The 16,070-nt window shown below is 41.7% G+C and overlaps 2 protein-coding genes across 5 annotated transcripts in view; one reads left to right on the top strand and one right to left on the bottom strand.

Annotated features, from left to right (window-relative positions):
- The window catches only part of LOC144517897 (uncharacterized protein F13E9.13, mitochondrial), a 12,914-nt gene extending 4,446 nt beyond the window's left edge, over window positions 1-8,468 (bottom strand). Inside the window, exons 1-6 of one of the 4 annotated variants that reach the window (XM_078250268.1) lie at window positions 8,394-8,468; window positions 6,972-7,065; window positions 6,001-6,083; window positions 4,809-4,989; window positions 3,530-3,680; window positions 879-1,006 (exon numbers count right to left, since the gene is read on the bottom strand). In XM_078250268.1, coding sequence (XP_078106394.1) covers window positions 879-1,006; window positions 3,530-3,680; window positions 4,809-4,989; window positions 6,001-6,083; window positions 6,972-7,044 — 616 coding nt within the window. In that variant the 5' untranslated portion in view covers window positions 7,045-7,065; window positions 8,394-8,468. Of the gene's footprint in view, window positions 1-878; window positions 1,007-3,529; window positions 3,681-4,808; window positions 4,990-6,000; window positions 6,084-6,971; window positions 7,066-7,249; window positions 7,706-8,393 lie in introns of those variants that run through there. The other 3 variants (XM_078250435.1, XM_078250351.1, XM_078250180.1) reach the window with 3 other exon arrangements.
- On the top strand, window positions 7,876-16,070 carry ccne1 (cyclin E1). Its single transcript, XM_078250056.1, has 13 exons — window positions 7,876-8,031; window positions 8,572-8,622; window positions 8,835-8,922; window positions 9,197-9,259; window positions 9,707-9,864; window positions 10,270-10,405; window positions 12,025-12,171; window positions 12,387-12,482; window positions 12,839-12,973; window positions 14,403-14,514; window positions 14,577-14,734; window positions 15,458-15,638; window positions 15,749-16,070. Exons 2-13 carry the CDS (start codon window positions 8,609-8,611, stop codon window positions 15,835-15,837), a joined length of 1,377 nt encoding a protein of 458 aa, XP_078106182.1. The 5' UTR covers window positions 7,876-8,031; window positions 8,572-8,608; the 3' UTR covers window positions 15,838-16,070.

Below are 16,070 nucleotides of genomic sequence, written 5' to 3'. Positions count from 1 at the left end.
TGCTAATTGTATTTTACGTGTGGAAGGAGAGGAATAAATCATTGCAGTACAATCTCGAGCGTGTCACAGTGTGTTTATGCATCGCTCAGTGTTTAGTCCCTTGCGGCGGCACTTTGTTGGACTGCTTACAGCCGCAAAAGTGCCATCTACTGGGCTCAGAAAATAAAGAAAATTCACAAAGCTTCACTTGGTCATCAGTACCGTGTGGCTCCTGGTTGTGTGCAGTGTAGTCTATATCCACGACGTTTCATATCCGGGATTGTTCAGGTGCTGCTGGAAATTCCGCCGGATGTCCCTCTTTTTCGGCCAAATGTCCGTTACCTTCCTCTTTCTTTGTGTTGGCGTTCTAACCTCCGGTGGATTTCTGAGGACTATGGTTAACTGCTCCAACCTGGCCTGGGAATGCCTCGGGATCCCCCAGTCGGAGCTGGTTAATGTGGCCCGGGAAAGGGAAGTTTGGGGTCCCCTGCTGGAGCTGCTACCCCCGCGACCCGATACCGGATAAGCGGACGAAGATGGATGGAATGGATTCCATGGACTGAATGGATATGGTTAACTGCTCCTCAAATCTCTGCAGGGTAAATCCAGACAGCTAGCTAGACTATCTGTCCAAACTGAGTTTTCTGTCGCACGACTAAAACAACTTCTGAACGTACACATGTTCCACCAAAACAAGTTCCTTCCAGAGGCTATTTTGCAGAGGCACCACTGGCTCCTTCCGGCACTTAGCTGTTTTAAAGAAATGCCAATAAACCAGAGCATGTTTTTCCTCCCATCCCGGAATGCTGTGTGGACTAGCCGGACCTTCCTTCACGGCGCTGTGGAGGAGGGTCTGGTGATGCGAGACTATGTGAAGTGTGGCGTTTTTGTGGCAGTACCTCTGAGCTCCCGCGGGTCCGCCTGCACTCCAGTGGCTGCTCCTGTGATGATGAGTCCATCCGAGAGGAAGAACTCTGCGGCACGGGCCGTCTCTTCGATGCTCACGTCTGATGTCAGGGCATGGGAGCTGGGAAAAACACACACAAAGAATACATACTGTTATATATTATGGTATGTATTTTCATGACAAATGCAATATCCCCTATATTTGTCACAGACCCATTACCCTTAGGATAGTGTTTATAACCTGTATGCAGTATAATGTATATACATATATATACAGTCAGTCCAAAATACGTAACAGGAAGTGTTTCAGATTTTTTCATCTTTGCATTCATTGGACAGTGGACAGTGTGGAGGGGATTGAGGGGAAAGAAAGGGAGTAAAAATTGCAGCACAGTTCATTTGGAAGTTAAATATCGAAAGGATCCCAAGCTTGTGACTTTCAGAGAGTCCACAGCTGACTTTCAAACGCGGGAACTTCTTGTTATAGGCTACGCACCTCAACCGTTCCATCAGGCCGCCCTGGGAACGCTCTTAAATTTAACAGCATTTTAAAGTAAAAATATATTTGAAATCATAGGTTTTATTCTTAAGTTTGCATGTGAGAGTATAAGTGAAGGATTTTTACTTTAAGCTTTCACTTAAAAAGGTCCAAAGTGTAAGAATTTCTCCCATCTAGCGTTGAGATCATATATCGCAATCAACTCTCTCGCGCCACGCAGTTCAAAGTCCGTATTACAGCTACGGTAGCCTTCACGCTTCAAAAAGCCGGTCTCTTGCTCTTTTCAATATCCTTTTTCTTTTTGTGGGCGAAGAAGAAGACTCCTGTTCCTGAAATTTGGATTTTGAATACGTGTGGTCCTCCATGTTTCCTTCTTCAAACTTGCCGTGGCCGGGAAGCTACGATACCCATTAGCAGCATTAGCAGCACCTGTGAGTTCATCATGTGACAGCGAAAACGCGAAAGGCGGAGCAGTATGTCCTGTATGTCCCTTACCGGCTAACGTATTTCAAGATGGAGCATGAATACGGAGCGTCTACCACAGCTCATGCGAATGCAAATGTAAAAATTTAAAGCCAATAGGAATACTTGACACACAGATTTTGATAATGAACAACTAAACACGTTACACACTGGACCTTTAAGTCCAAAATTTAACTTCCAGCAGTTTGATAAATATGGGGCCCTGATGGGATAAAACATACAAATTGAAATTTGCCAAAACTCTGCCAGATCCGAATGCCAGCCAAGGCCATGGCTGCTGACAAACTGAAAGAGCTGACATCTCCCCAACTGATATTGTTTTCCAGTCACCACAAACACAATTGCTATGGATCTTCATGTACTAGCAGTAAGGGACTGGATGATTTCTAAAAAGTAGTTCTAAGTGAACAACTACAGTTGTATTCAGAGATATGATATGTCAAATAAGTCTGCTTTCAGTAGAGCTGCAACAATTCCAAATTTTGCTGTACAGTCTGTACAATTGTCTGAGAAATAATTGCGATTAACATTATAGTTGTCTCTTTCAGTCAAACTTAAAAAGATGGATGTATTACTGTTTGAAACAAAGTCTGGAATGAATCCCAGGATACATCCAGGTTATACATCACTGTCATGTGACCCAGATAATGTAGTAACACAAATACACAGCCTATGAAGTAAACAACGCCTCTTGATTATCATAAAACATTGTTTCTAACTGTATCCCCCCCCCTTGTCGTTTTTGTTGCTATGAACCTGTTTAGGGCCAAGTGCCAACAACTAACAATTGAAATAATTATATAAATATTAGAGATGATCCGATACCATTTTTTGCTTCCCGATACCGATTCTGATACCCAGAACTTGCGTATCGGCCAATACCGAGTGCCGATCCGATACCAGTGTGTCATATATTTTATTATGTTTTAACAACTGTATACCACTATCCCTGTATGGATGTGATATGATTTCTATCTTTGTTGTCGGTCTGGCTCAGGTTAAACTCTTTGTGAAACATGAACAAACACAAACAATGAATGCCACAGAACTTTCTTTTATTCTGCAGTTTGACAGTCAGTTATAACGAAAAAATAACATAAATAAACTACTTAACGTAGATTTTCTTTAGGGCTTTATTACATGGTATCAGATCGGTGCATTAACTCCAGTACTTCCTGATACCGATACCAGCGTTTTAGGCAGTATCGGAGCCGATACGGAACATCTCTAATTAATATATAGTCCGACCAATAATCACTTCTATAATTACAATTTGGCATATCTAAACAAAATCGTTTGCCTTAAGACCCTAGCTAATGTTAGCAACTAGTTGCGGGCAAACAAAGAAACCGTGATTATGTAAAAAAAAATGGTACAGGCCTAGCTTTCAGGTATTTCTTTTTGCATGTAAGTGGCTCATCAGGTTGTACTTTCTTTTCTTTTTCTTTTTTGTCATTATTTTTTGGGCATTTTTAGGCATTTATTTGACAGGACAGCTGAAGACATGAAAGGGGAGAGAGAGAGGGGAATGACATGCAGCAAAGGGCCGCTGCATCGAGGAGTAAACCTTTGTATATGGGCGCCCGCTCTACCAACTGAGCTATCAGGCAGCCTCAGGTTGTACTTCCTAATGTACTGTAACTGTAGAGAAGGTGATCTCACCTGTGCTTCTTTTTGATGTCGGTGAAGATGTGCACATGCTCAGCTCCGATCTGCTTGCGGTATCTCAGTAAGTCTCCGGCGCAGGCGTTCAGGAGACCTTCATCAGCCACGTGAGAGAAGACGAAACCCTCAGCCCTGATGAAATCCAGACCTGTGACCACACAGGAATGTTATGTTGCTGTGGTTGACCAACTGGTAGCCACTGTGTCAAACACAGGTACGTTTTGGCTAAGTCTGACACACACGTAGCTGACCTTTGCTCAGAAAGTAAGTAACACAGCAACTCATTTAACTGATAAACACATCTTACATTATAATAGGTGAGAAGACAGTAATCAGCATATGTATTGTTTGGCATGAAGATCTGTTTACCCTTTTGCAATGATACCACATGATTGAAGACCTCTGTTCTGTTTTAAAAGCTTTCGCTGCAGATGATTATAGCCTCATACACAGGGCAACAACAATGTAATGGATATAAAGACTAGAGCTGCGAAGATTGATCGATTAGTTGTCAAGTAGTCTCGCGTTGCCAGACCTTCCTCCACAGCGCTGCGAAGGTAGGTCTGGCTAGTCCACACAGCATTCCGGGATGGGAGAAAAACGTGCTCTTGTTTATTGGCATTTCTTTAAACCAATCACAGTCGTCTTGAGCGGTGCTAAGCGCCGGACGGAGTCACGTGCCTCTGCAAAATAGCCTCTGGAAGGAACTTGTTTTGGTGGAACGTGTGTACGTTCAGAAGTTGTTTAGTCGTGCAACAGAAAACTCAGATTGGACAGATAGTCTAGCTAGCTGTCTGGATTTACCCTGCAGAGATCTGAGGAGCAGTTAACCATAGTCCTCAGAAATCCACCGGAGTTTAGAACGCCAACACAAAGAAAGCGGAAGGTAACGGACATCCGGCAGAATTTCCGGCGGCACTGGAACAATCCCGGAAGTGGAACGTCGTCGATATAGACTACTTGTCAAGTATTAAATTAATCGCAAACTATTCTGATAATCGATTAATCGGTTTCAGTCCTTGTATGTAATACAATACGTAATGTAAACGTTCTTCTTAAATGTGAATATGTTCTAGTTTCTTCTCTCCTCTGTGACAGTAAACTGAATATCTTTGAGTTTTGGACAAAACATGACATTTGAGGACGTCATCTAGGGCTTGATCGACATTTTTCATATTTTCCTGACATTTTATAAACCACAACAACTCATCGATTAATCGAAAATATAATCGACGATGAAAATAATCGTTAGTTGCCGCCCCAGTAAAGACCAAACCTGAAGCCAGAGCTACGGCCAGAGCCTGCTGGTTAGCAGCAGACAGGATTTGCACTCCAAGCGGCAGGCCTGGACACATGCTTCTCACTGCAGCGCATACTGCAGTCATACAGGCAGACACCTCGGGGCCCACAGAGAACGAGTAAGGGATATCGTGCATGTTCTCAATGATCACACCATCCTGAAAGAGATTAGATTAGATTAGATTCAACTTTATTGTCATTGTGTAGAATATAAGTACAAAGACAGCTAAATGCAGTTTGTGTCCAACCAGAAGTGCAAAAAAAAAGCATAAAAGTGCAATGTGATATACAGAGTATAGACAGATGGTGCTTGGCAGGACAAGAAATATATTGCAGTGTTATAAGAGCAAAATAAATATGGCTATGTAATATGAACAATGTATGAACAACATGTACAGATATGTGCAATGTAGTAACAGTGACATTATAACAGTAGTAAGAATAATAAATATTATATATATATATATATATAGGCAGTGTATTAACAGAATATATAATTAGAAAAACGGAATAAATATGGATATACTGAATGAACCATATAGACAGATATGTACAGTATGTACAGCTATGTGCACTGTGGTAACATTATAAGAATAGTAAGAATAAGTATATGTGCAGGATTTGCAGGACTGTCAGACTGTCTTGCACTGGAAAAACTCACTTTTACGTTCAAGGGTAAATATCTCGTCTTTGACAATATGTGGAGATCTTTTATGGTGTTCTTAGATTGGAGGAAAGCATTGGAGGCATGCTCTCCGTGTATGTCAACCATCAACAAATGAGTATTGCTATGTATTTAGTATACGTCCGTTTGTTCTTTTCTCTTCGGGATAAGTGACTTATGTTGACTTACTGTGCCAAATATCGCATGTTACAGCCCTGTCATGTTTATGTTTATTTTATTGAAGATGAGCCTTACTGTGACAGTTCTGATTTGCACCTGTATTATTTGTTGTAGTGTGATTATTTTCTGAAAATGAATAAACACACTTGTTGAAGAAGTGTATGTGCAGGATGAATAGTATGAAGAGCAGTAGAATATGGCTATGTATAGGTGTATAGGAAAGAGGGGATTACAGGCAACGGTTACTATCTTGCCCTGGAAGACCTGTGTAAGGAATCCAACACCTGTGTATGGAATCCAACACACACAGTGTGCAAAAACTTACAATCCCTGCATCACGGTAGATGGCTGCCTCCCTGCATGCTTCTTCAGTGATTTGAGACATGTTCATACAACCCAGGGGTGTGCCTGAGATAGACGAGAAACGTGGTTACAAACAGCAGTATGAGATATCCAGTGGTGGAATGTAACTAAGTACATTTATTCAAGTGCTGTACTTAAGTACACATGTTGAGGTACTTGTACTTAACTTGAGTCTCTTCTTTTCATGCCACTTTCTACTTTACTACTGTACAAGAGAAATATTGTACTTTTTTACTCCACTACATTCATCTGACAGCTTTAGTTACTTTACACATTAAGATTTTTGCACATAAAACACACGTGGTTTATAAAATATGATGTTTTATTATAAATTAAACTACACAACAATATAACGGCCTACAAGTCCAGCTGAAATGATTAGACCATTAAACACACAACTGTTTGGTTTCCACTTTCTAAAATGTGAGGATTTTTCTGCATTGAGTACTTTTACTTTTCATATTTTGAACATATTTTGTACATTTTCCTGATGATACTTACATACTTTTACATAAGTAACATTTTCACTGCAGAACTTGTACTTGTAACAGAGTATTTCTACAGTGTGGTATAGGATCTGAATACTTCTTCCACCACTGGAGGTATCACATATGAAAGTTCCCAAATTGGCAGTGATGCAAAAATATAAATCTGAAGTACTTGTACTTTACTTAAGCAAGAGTTATTTCATTTCATTCCACTTTCCACTTCTACTCCACTACAGTGCAGAGACAATATTATACAGTTTACTATATGTAGTAAGTTATAGTTACTTTACAAATTAAGATTTTCCACACAAAAATACAAGGCAGTGGTATATGGAGTAGCCCATTTTACAGTGTATATTGCTACTTTTACTTAAGTAAATGAAGTGTATACTTCCTCCACCACTGTAAATGTACATTTGAACACTGAAGGGCAGTGCAGTCATACCTGGTAAGGCTTTGACATGAATCATCCCAATAACCACGGATTTTAGGCGCCCAAAACGGTCCAAAAACTTCATGGTCCCGTCTCGTGGAGCCACCTTGAAGCAGAGAGAGAAAAAAAAAATCATTTTTTTTTCGGCTTTCTAAGCATGGGGATCACGTGACTGGCCAAGGGTCAGTTTTGTTTAATCAAACAAGATTTTAAATAACAAACCTTCTGTTTTCAAAATTCATATCAAACCAGTAATGCAGTAAAAAAACAACAACAATTGTTTACATTACCTCCACCACCTGGATTTAAAACACATTTAGCAGTGCAGCAATATTGGAAAAGGGTTGCATGGTTGCAATGACGGGACATATTAGGTATACGGTAGCATGTCCCTGTGACGACCCATGCTGGAAATGACTGGGCGCCTCGCTAGAAGCATCCGCGTGCTAACATGTTGTTTTTTTGCTAAATAACAGACGCGCCCAGGGTGACAGCGAGAGAGAACCGTAGGGGGAGTTCACTGAACGAAAAGGCTCAATTACCTTCCAATAATTTGGTCGTGTTACGTTTTATTTGAGGCTTAATCCGAAAGGACTACGGCTTTGTTTACATCTGACAGACTAGCCACGCGGTACCTGGGCACTTCCTCTTTGGAAGCGCCGCCCCTGCAACTGTCACTGCAGCGGTCACGCCTCCCGTTTTGCCGGTTAACTAAATAACTTATTTGTCTTTTTCTTTAGCACAATATATATCTACTATATCAAAAGCATGTGCTCCACACACGATAAATGTGTGAAACTGTGGTGAATTGAGTTGAAATGAGACTATAAAGAGGCGGTGAAACTGGGGGTTTAGCGCCAAGTTAAATCCACTCCTCTCTGACGTTGATGCTTCAAGTCATCTGTTCTTCTGTGCAAGGCGCCAGCTCAGAGGAACTAGCCCGGCCTGGAGACACACACACACTCGCACAGGGAGCACCCCGAGTCAGAACAACAGGCGGTGAAGTTACATCTCCCTCGTATTTTTTTTTTTAGACGTGGATAAGAGTGAACTTCAAGGACAGAATCTTGAGGTGAGTGGATGAAACCTAACGTTTACCGTTGCATCGAGTTGGTTAAGCTTTGTTCAGCCACCTGTGTAGCTAAGCTAACTAAACCGCAATACGTTAGATAATGAGTTAAAGCTTTGTACGGGTGGTACTTAAATGCCGCCTGTTTTCAGCTGGGTGTCCGGTGCTGTTACTGTTAAATGGTAAATTAAAAAATAGGCGTCTCAGCTGTGCCTGTCGTTCGGCCATTATGTGGCAAGCCAGCTGTCCAAAGTTAGTGGAGGGAAATAACCAGCTTCCCCTTTAAAAATATGCGATATAACAGCGTTTAGCAGCTACTATAATGTCTGATGTTAGTCTCCGTTTAATTTCATGAATATACTTGCATTATGTGGTACTTTCTGGCGACTTTTAATTGCGTACTGTTTCCATTTCCCCGCGCCAGGCTGAGTTGGGCTTTGTCAGAAGGAGGGAGTTGAGAGTGGGGGTTGGGAGTGTGTATTTTCTTTTTCTTTTTTTTTAGAAACCGCAAAATAAAACTTTAAAACATTCATTCATTCACAGGTTTACTCCCAAACTGACACATACCCCTCAGAGTATAATGCGAGGACAACGGTGAGTTTCATATTTATTTAATTCATGACTCTTTTAGCGCGTCAATCAAAGTGTGTGTGACGACAGAGAAAGAAAAGTTGATGGAGCTTAGCCATTCGGCTAGTTAGCTTGTTGCTATAAGACCTTATTTTGACCGCATTAACATGTAGGTCCAAGCTTGTTAAAATGTTTTATGTTGACTCTGGAGACTTACAGCTACTGTATTCTTATAGGGAAGAGACAGAACCGAGGTCTGTTGCTCCCAAGGCACCCGAAGAAACTACAGTACGACCGAGAAAGAGGAAGGCAGATGTTGCCATTGTAAGTAGTCTGAAAGGCTTGCAGACTAGCTTATAACTAGCCTTGACCCCATTTTTCAGCTGTGGCTAGGTTGCAAATGTAGGCCTAATTGAATACTTACAATATAAAACTGGTGTCACATAACATATATATTTATATTCATTGCTGGCAAGTAAGTATCATGTGCTTGATTCATTCAAGTATTACTGATCAATGCAGCTGATATTGTATTGCACAATGAATATAGTTGCATTTAATAATGCTTTTAAAATAAAATTCTTTCTTTGATACTCAGTATTTACAAGATCTGGATGAGGAGGTAGCAGAGATGACAAAGAAGAAGCAGCGTGAATGTGAGGTAGGCTTGGTTACCTTTCACTTCAAACCATGTGCTTCACCCCAGTTTTAACTCGTGCCTCAGTTCAGTTAATGTATCTGTGGCCCAGTTGCTGCTGTGATATGAGCTTGGTTGCTCATTCTTCAAGTACATTTTGGCTGATCTGTTCTTAATTCTGCCTTAGCTAGCACTTTACACTTTATCTCTGATTAGGAGGTGTGTCTGTAGTAGGGGCTGGGTACCCAATACAATACTTTTTAAGCACCAACCGAATGGCCTCTTAAGTATCGAAAAATGCATTGTCATTGAAGTCACGATATTGGTATCCCACAGCCCTAGTCTATTGTCACTTTTTTTTTTTTTTGACTTTAATGTCGGCAGTCAGCTTATTGGGAGTGTTGGCCCTACCACAACATGTTTCTATACTGTGACTGTTCCTCATCTCTGCTCTCCCTCTTTCCCGTGAAGCTGGGCTGGAATCCTGATGCTGGTTACACAAGTCCACAGAGGTGGATTCCCACACCTGATCAGGAAGAGGTTGCCCTGATAAACGCAGGTTTCCCCCACTACAACTTCAACAAAGTATTTGTAACACCCGTGCGTTGTGCCCCGCTTCCTGCGTTGTGGTGAGTACTGTTGTTGTTTGGTTGATTATCTCTGCTTAGGCTCCATATTATGCAGCCACCCGTTCTATCAAAGCATATACAGATGGGTGACAAATTAAGCTAAGGCCTGGGCATGTTTCTAGGCTTAGCTTGTATGTCTTCCTTCACAGTATTCCCTATTCTGTAGTTGTGGCTAATAGTTTTCTCTTCCTTTTTTTTTTAATTTTTTTTTTTTATATACACATCACTAGGGCTAAAATACAGCCCTGTAAGAACTAGATTGAAAAGTGTTTGTTGATCTTTTGGTTGTCTGTTTCAAGCAAGTCATACTTAACATACAAATGACACAGCGTTGCACAACAGGGGGGACAGTCAAGAGTTGAATCCTTGATTTTTACCATTGCGTGTACATCTCTGATTTATCAGCTGGGCCAGTAAGGATGTGGTATGGAACAACATGTTGGAGAAGGATAAGACCTACACCAGGGATGTCCATGTGATGGAGAAACATCCTCATCTGCAGCCCAAGATGAGGGCAATTCTCCTGGACTGGCTCATGGAGGTCTGTAGCATGTCTTGGTGACCACTTAATATCTCTCTCCTTGTCAACACCATTGTACACTTTCATTTAGTTAATTTCAGCTTTATTTGTGGGGAAAAGGAGCATCTACTGACTACACATAATGATTCAAATTTAAAGTGGCTCTCAAGTGTTCCGTTAGCAGCTGTGGACGGCATTAGCGGTAAAATGCAACATCACAGAACATCATACTAGATATCATGATTGTAGAACTAACTCTAATGGTAATGTACTGATTACTCCTAATCTGGTTATTGAGAGAATGCAAATGTGTTTAGTTAATTATCAGTAAATATCCTGTGGCACAACAATCAAGTAATTCTATTAACAGTATCTTGTGTGGCAGTGAGTAATGTAATGAAGGTAAATAATGAGGTGCTCATGACTGATGAGGTCTCCGGTTTCTGACAGAGATCAACCAATCTGATTGACCTAATCACATTCAATAAAGACCCTATCTGCTTTAGCCTTTTGGTTTTGGATCCTGTTCATATTTAAAGTATAAATTGCTATTAATAATGGTGTTGTTTCAAAGAGCGTAGTGTAAATTTAAACGCTGAGGTAGTTCTTTTTGTCTATTTACTGTAGTAGGTTGGATCTATTAGATTTTAGACCAATTTAAAGTTACCTACATAATACCTATATGTAGAAATACATTCAATGTGCTGCGCAAAGCATTTCAAACTTCAGAAAACAAGTTTCAAATGACAATTAAAAATCGGCATAGATATGTTTTCTCGCGGACGGTATGGGTGCTCAATTAGAAGCAAATAAAAAAATCAATGACTATGGTTGGAAAACGACAAAATATTGCGTTAGTTTGTTATGACAATACACAAACATGCTGCACAGTGTAAAGGTAACAGAGGAACCTCACAGCCATTAACGGTCTATTGGACCAAGATGAGCCCTTAACAACCACAACTGAAAACACGGAGCAGCTTCACCAAGTTCAACCCAATAAGAAACAAAATAGTTTGTTTGTGGTGTACGCTGACAGAGTATCGGTACCTGAATGTCGATACACCGTTCCACTCAACAACTCCCAAAAATAGTGAAACAAGCTCAGAGATGCACACTGTGTGTACTGATGCAGCAATCCGTTGAACAGTTAAACAAATGTGTATTGCTGCATTTTGCTATTAGTTAGAAAAAAAACTTGCCCATTGCTGAACTTCACAAATTTCCACGGTACCACCTCCAGACCCAGTTTACAGCTCCGTTTGTTTTGTATCCAGCTGTGCTGTGAAAGTTTTGTCACTTGAAGAAGAAAAAAAAAAAAACCCTGGACATTTTTTACTGTTAAACAGCCTTCAAATGTACATGTTTCACCTGTAAAAGACTCTACTGCAAGTGATTATTTCATACTGAGGTGAGAGATCAAGAGGACACTTTAAAATGGCCATGCCAGTTTACCACAACAAAGCTTTGCCATGAGACAAGCTTCTCCTGATGGAATACGTTCAGTTATCAGTGTCCTGATAGCATTTTAATGTCCGTAAGTGCACTCCCATAAGCAAACCTACTAGTGAATATGGTTTGAAAGCCATGGGAGGCCACGTCAGTGCGTTTGATGTTCTGCCTGTGTGCGTGTCTTTTAGGTGAGTGAGGTGTACAAACTGCACAGGGAGTCGTACCACCTCGCTCAGGACTACTTTGATCGCTTCATGGCCACACAGAGAAACGTCTTCAAATCAACGCTGCAGCTCATAGGCATCACCTGTCTCTTCATCGCTGCCAAAGTAGAGGTAAGAAGGGTTGGACTGCACAGATGTGAATTGGAAAATAAAACCCCCTGGTAGTTAAGTAGCCTGTTCTTTCTCATCTTTGTAGTGGGCTTGCTTTAGGAACACCATCTTTGTTGCATTGCCCCCTTTCTTCTGCAAAATTTTACTATATGTTGGTTGGTACGCTCGGTTGTAATAATGCTCGTCTCCTGTGTGTGGTTTTTGCATCCCCCCAGGAGATGTATCCTCCCAAGGTCCACCAGTTTGCCTACGTTACAGACGAAGCCTGCACTGAAGATGAGATTCTTAGTATGGAAATCATTGTTATGAAGGTAAAGAACACTTTACTCATTGATCCCATGACACATCAGTGTGAACAGGTCTACACTCGTCCAAATCTTACATACCCAATCTCACCCCACTGATGGGGTTTTGGTAGATCTCAGCATGTAAATCGTAAGAATCTTGCAATGATTGGCCTTAGTTACTTAAATCCCTAATGGTAGACGGCGTGTTCTCTCTGCCTTTTCATGTACGGTTTTAGAAATGCACGTCTGTCCATAAGGTATTTGTTTTGTTGTCACATACCTGGATCTGTGGACAATCGTGAGTTTATTTAGATTAAAGTTGCCAATAATCGTATTGCTGTTGGTGATTTTTACTTCAACACTCTCTTTTTCTAACACAGGAGCTGAAGTGGAGTCTCAGCCCTCAGACTCCCATCTCCTGGCTCAATGTTTACATGCAAGTAGCCTACCTGAAAGAGACCGACGAGCTGCTCATCCCCAAATACCCCCAGACTACTTTCACACAAATCGCAGAGGTATGTTGTTGTAAACACGCCAATAATGGCATACGAATTGGTGTGTCATACATACGCCACTTCATCAGTCTGGTTTTCTGGACTACTCATTATCACCGGTTGAGCTTTTACTTTGGACTACAGTGACCATTTTAACAGACAAAATGTGTCACTGTGTCAGGTTATGCCTACCATACACTTTAAAAAGACTTTGAAAAGACTGAAGTCTGACACCATCTCACATCTAATGTTAAAGACTGGAGATCTCGCAGGGTCACAAATTGCGAGAATACAACTAGATTTGTTTTGTCGTACATGCAGATGAATGGCAGCAGTACCCGGAGGTCTGCGTTTTTCCGCCGGTAAAACTCCCGTTGGATGACGCACTTCAGAAGGGTTGAAAATCTGCAACTTTCTGTCTTTAGCGTTTAGCTTAGCGCGCCGCCATAGCAAATGACACTGGCTCTAGCCGTTTGGTGCCGGAGGGAGCGCACCCGTTGGTTGTTGACAATGGTCACGTGATTTAACTTCACTACCACGACTTCAAACTTACGATAATATCAAACACGTTTTGATTTTGTCGGAACGTCAAGACGGGGAAAAAGACTGACTTTTATGACCACCTTACACCAAACGATTGAGACAATGGGAGCTCTAGCAAGACTCTCAGGATTTCATTCTGATATTTAAGAAAACTGTCTGACAGTGGAATCGCTTGAAAAGTCGTTTGGTGTAAAGTCGGCATTAGGCGACTTATATAGAGTCATACATTCTTGGCAGAGAGACATGACCGACTACATGTCGGTCCCCAACCACTCAAAACTTGCCCTCTTTCACGGCCATCGTGATGTCATCGAAAAAGGAGGTGCTAGGAACAGACTTCCAGGAACAAGAATGTAAACAGAACGGTGGCGGGGCGTGTATGATGCTGGCTGTCTTGTTTGGAAAAAGCCTTAAAAAAAAAAAAAATTTAAAAAAAAAGCGAGAACGGTGATCTTTTTCTGTTTCCCAGTTCCAACCGTGTTCTTCATCATCCTCATCAGTTGCTCTGTTCTCCTATTAGTCACAGAAATGAGGGAAGACAATAAAAAAAACATGCTGGTCTTTCTGCCGGGCGACGTGAGGCAGACCCTATGGCTGATACCGTGTAGTCTGAACCCAGCATTAGTCACATCCAATGATCACCAATAAATACTATACTTCTAAGACATTGTCATTTTACTTGTTGCTGCCGTACGGAATCCCCAGCTCCGCACTGTAGCTCTGCACTGTAGCTTTTGAAGAGCAAAAACAATACTCTTTTGTTCATAAATGTCGCAGAACGGGGATGCACACAGTATTTACGTAAATGCCACAGATGATTCTGTCGTGGCTTATTTGGAGTAGTCACTGTATTCATTTTGAGGTATGCTCTGATGTTTGACGGTTTTGTTTCTTTTCTTTTTTCTAGTTGTTGGACCTGTGTATGCTTGATGTGCGTTGCCTTGAGTTTTCCAATGGCATCCTCGCTGCTTCAGCCCTGTTTCACTTCTCCTCTCTGGAGCTGGTGGAAAATGTCTCAGGTAGGTCTTCTTCCCTCCTGTTGGTGTTTCCCTGACTTATCCCTATCCTCCTGTCCGTGCAGCTCTGAAGAGGGTGGAGGTAGAGGCATGTGTGAGGTGGATGGTGCCATTTGCCATGGCGCTGCGGGAGGTCGGTGGCTCGTCCATGAAGACATTCACAGGAATCCCTGCAGATGACATGCACAACATCCAGACCCATGCGTCCTACATTACATGGCTGGTAAGTGAAAGTATTGCAATGACAATGATTTTTTTTTTTTTTGGTCCCCCCTCATTTTTAATATTTTAGTGCTCATATTATGCTCATTTTCAGCTTCATAATTGTATTTAGAGGTTGTACCAGAATAGGTTTACATGGTTTAATTTTCAAAAAACACCATCTTTTTGTTGTACTGCACATTGCTGCAGCGCCCTCTTTTCACCCTGTGTGTTGAGCTCTCTGTTTTAGCTACAGAGTGAGGCATCAAACTTCTGTTGCATCTTTGTTGGGAGTCTCACATGCGCAGTAGCTAGGTAAGGACTACTAGCCAGTCAGAAGCAGAGTATGAGGGCGTGCCACGCTAGCAGCTAGGCGAGCATTAGGGACGTGTGTTACAGAGTGATGCACGTTTGTCTCTGAAGTAAAGGCTGGACTACAATAGAGCTGTTTGGAGCAGTTTGTGAACAGTGTTTTCTGTTGGAGATGGTAAGTCCCTTTGGGGTGGACTTTGGGCTTTTTGCAGAGAGAGAGAGATTTAAAAAAGAGAGAGAGAGATGACATGCAGTGATCTACACACTTGACAAGTGATCTTAAAATGCACTGGGGCATACAACTTGACATGTCATCATTCAAATATTTTCACTGGTCTAAGTACAGAACCTGTTTCTATCTTCAACTCGTGTGTCCGTACGCAGACTTTCTAGTGACGGCATATTGAATCTGTGCTGTTTCTGCCGTGTACAGGACAAGGCCAGCTCTTACCAGGATACGGAATTGAAGCAGCACGGCAACTGTCCGGTACCTTCCGGTGTCCTGACTCCCCCACAGAGCAGTGAGAAAACGGAAGAGACGGTCCGAGTGGATCCCGCAGTGCTGAAAATCAGGCCCAGGATTCCTACTCCATCCCCACAATGCCGCCTCCAAAGTAGTGAAGCAAACCCTGAAACTGACAAGACGACAGCAATTGCGAATTAGATTTTTATATATATATATACAATTTTTTTTAATTTTTTTTTTTATTCTTCTACATTATAGCTGTAAGAGGAAGAAAAGCAAAGCAACTCCATTGTGTTGACTCTGAACAGCGACGCCACTGCAGATGGATTTTCATCGGGGAATCATGACGGTCCTAAGTCGCGGTGATTGCTTGGATCCGGATGCTTTTTAAATGTCTCTGTAGTGGGTGCACGCAGGGACTTTGACTAAAATTGGGGAAAACACTGACACACACAGTGAGGATAGTTTGGATGGCCCCTATCCCCACAGGAATCTTACCCATCTAAACCTTCAGTTTAGATGAAATCAGAAAGCGAAGGGCTGTAAGGGATGGGACGGCTCGAGATTTCATTTTTTTTTT

The sequence above is a fragment of the Sander vitreus genome, chromosome 1, assembly GCF_031162955.1.
Source record: "Sander vitreus isolate 19-12246 chromosome 1, sanVit1, whole genome shotgun sequence".
In the NCBI taxonomy this organism is placed as follows: Eukaryota; Metazoa; Chordata; class Actinopteri; order Perciformes; family Percidae; genus Sander; species Sander vitreus.
This window is presented reverse-complemented; position numbering and strand designations above follow the sequence as displayed.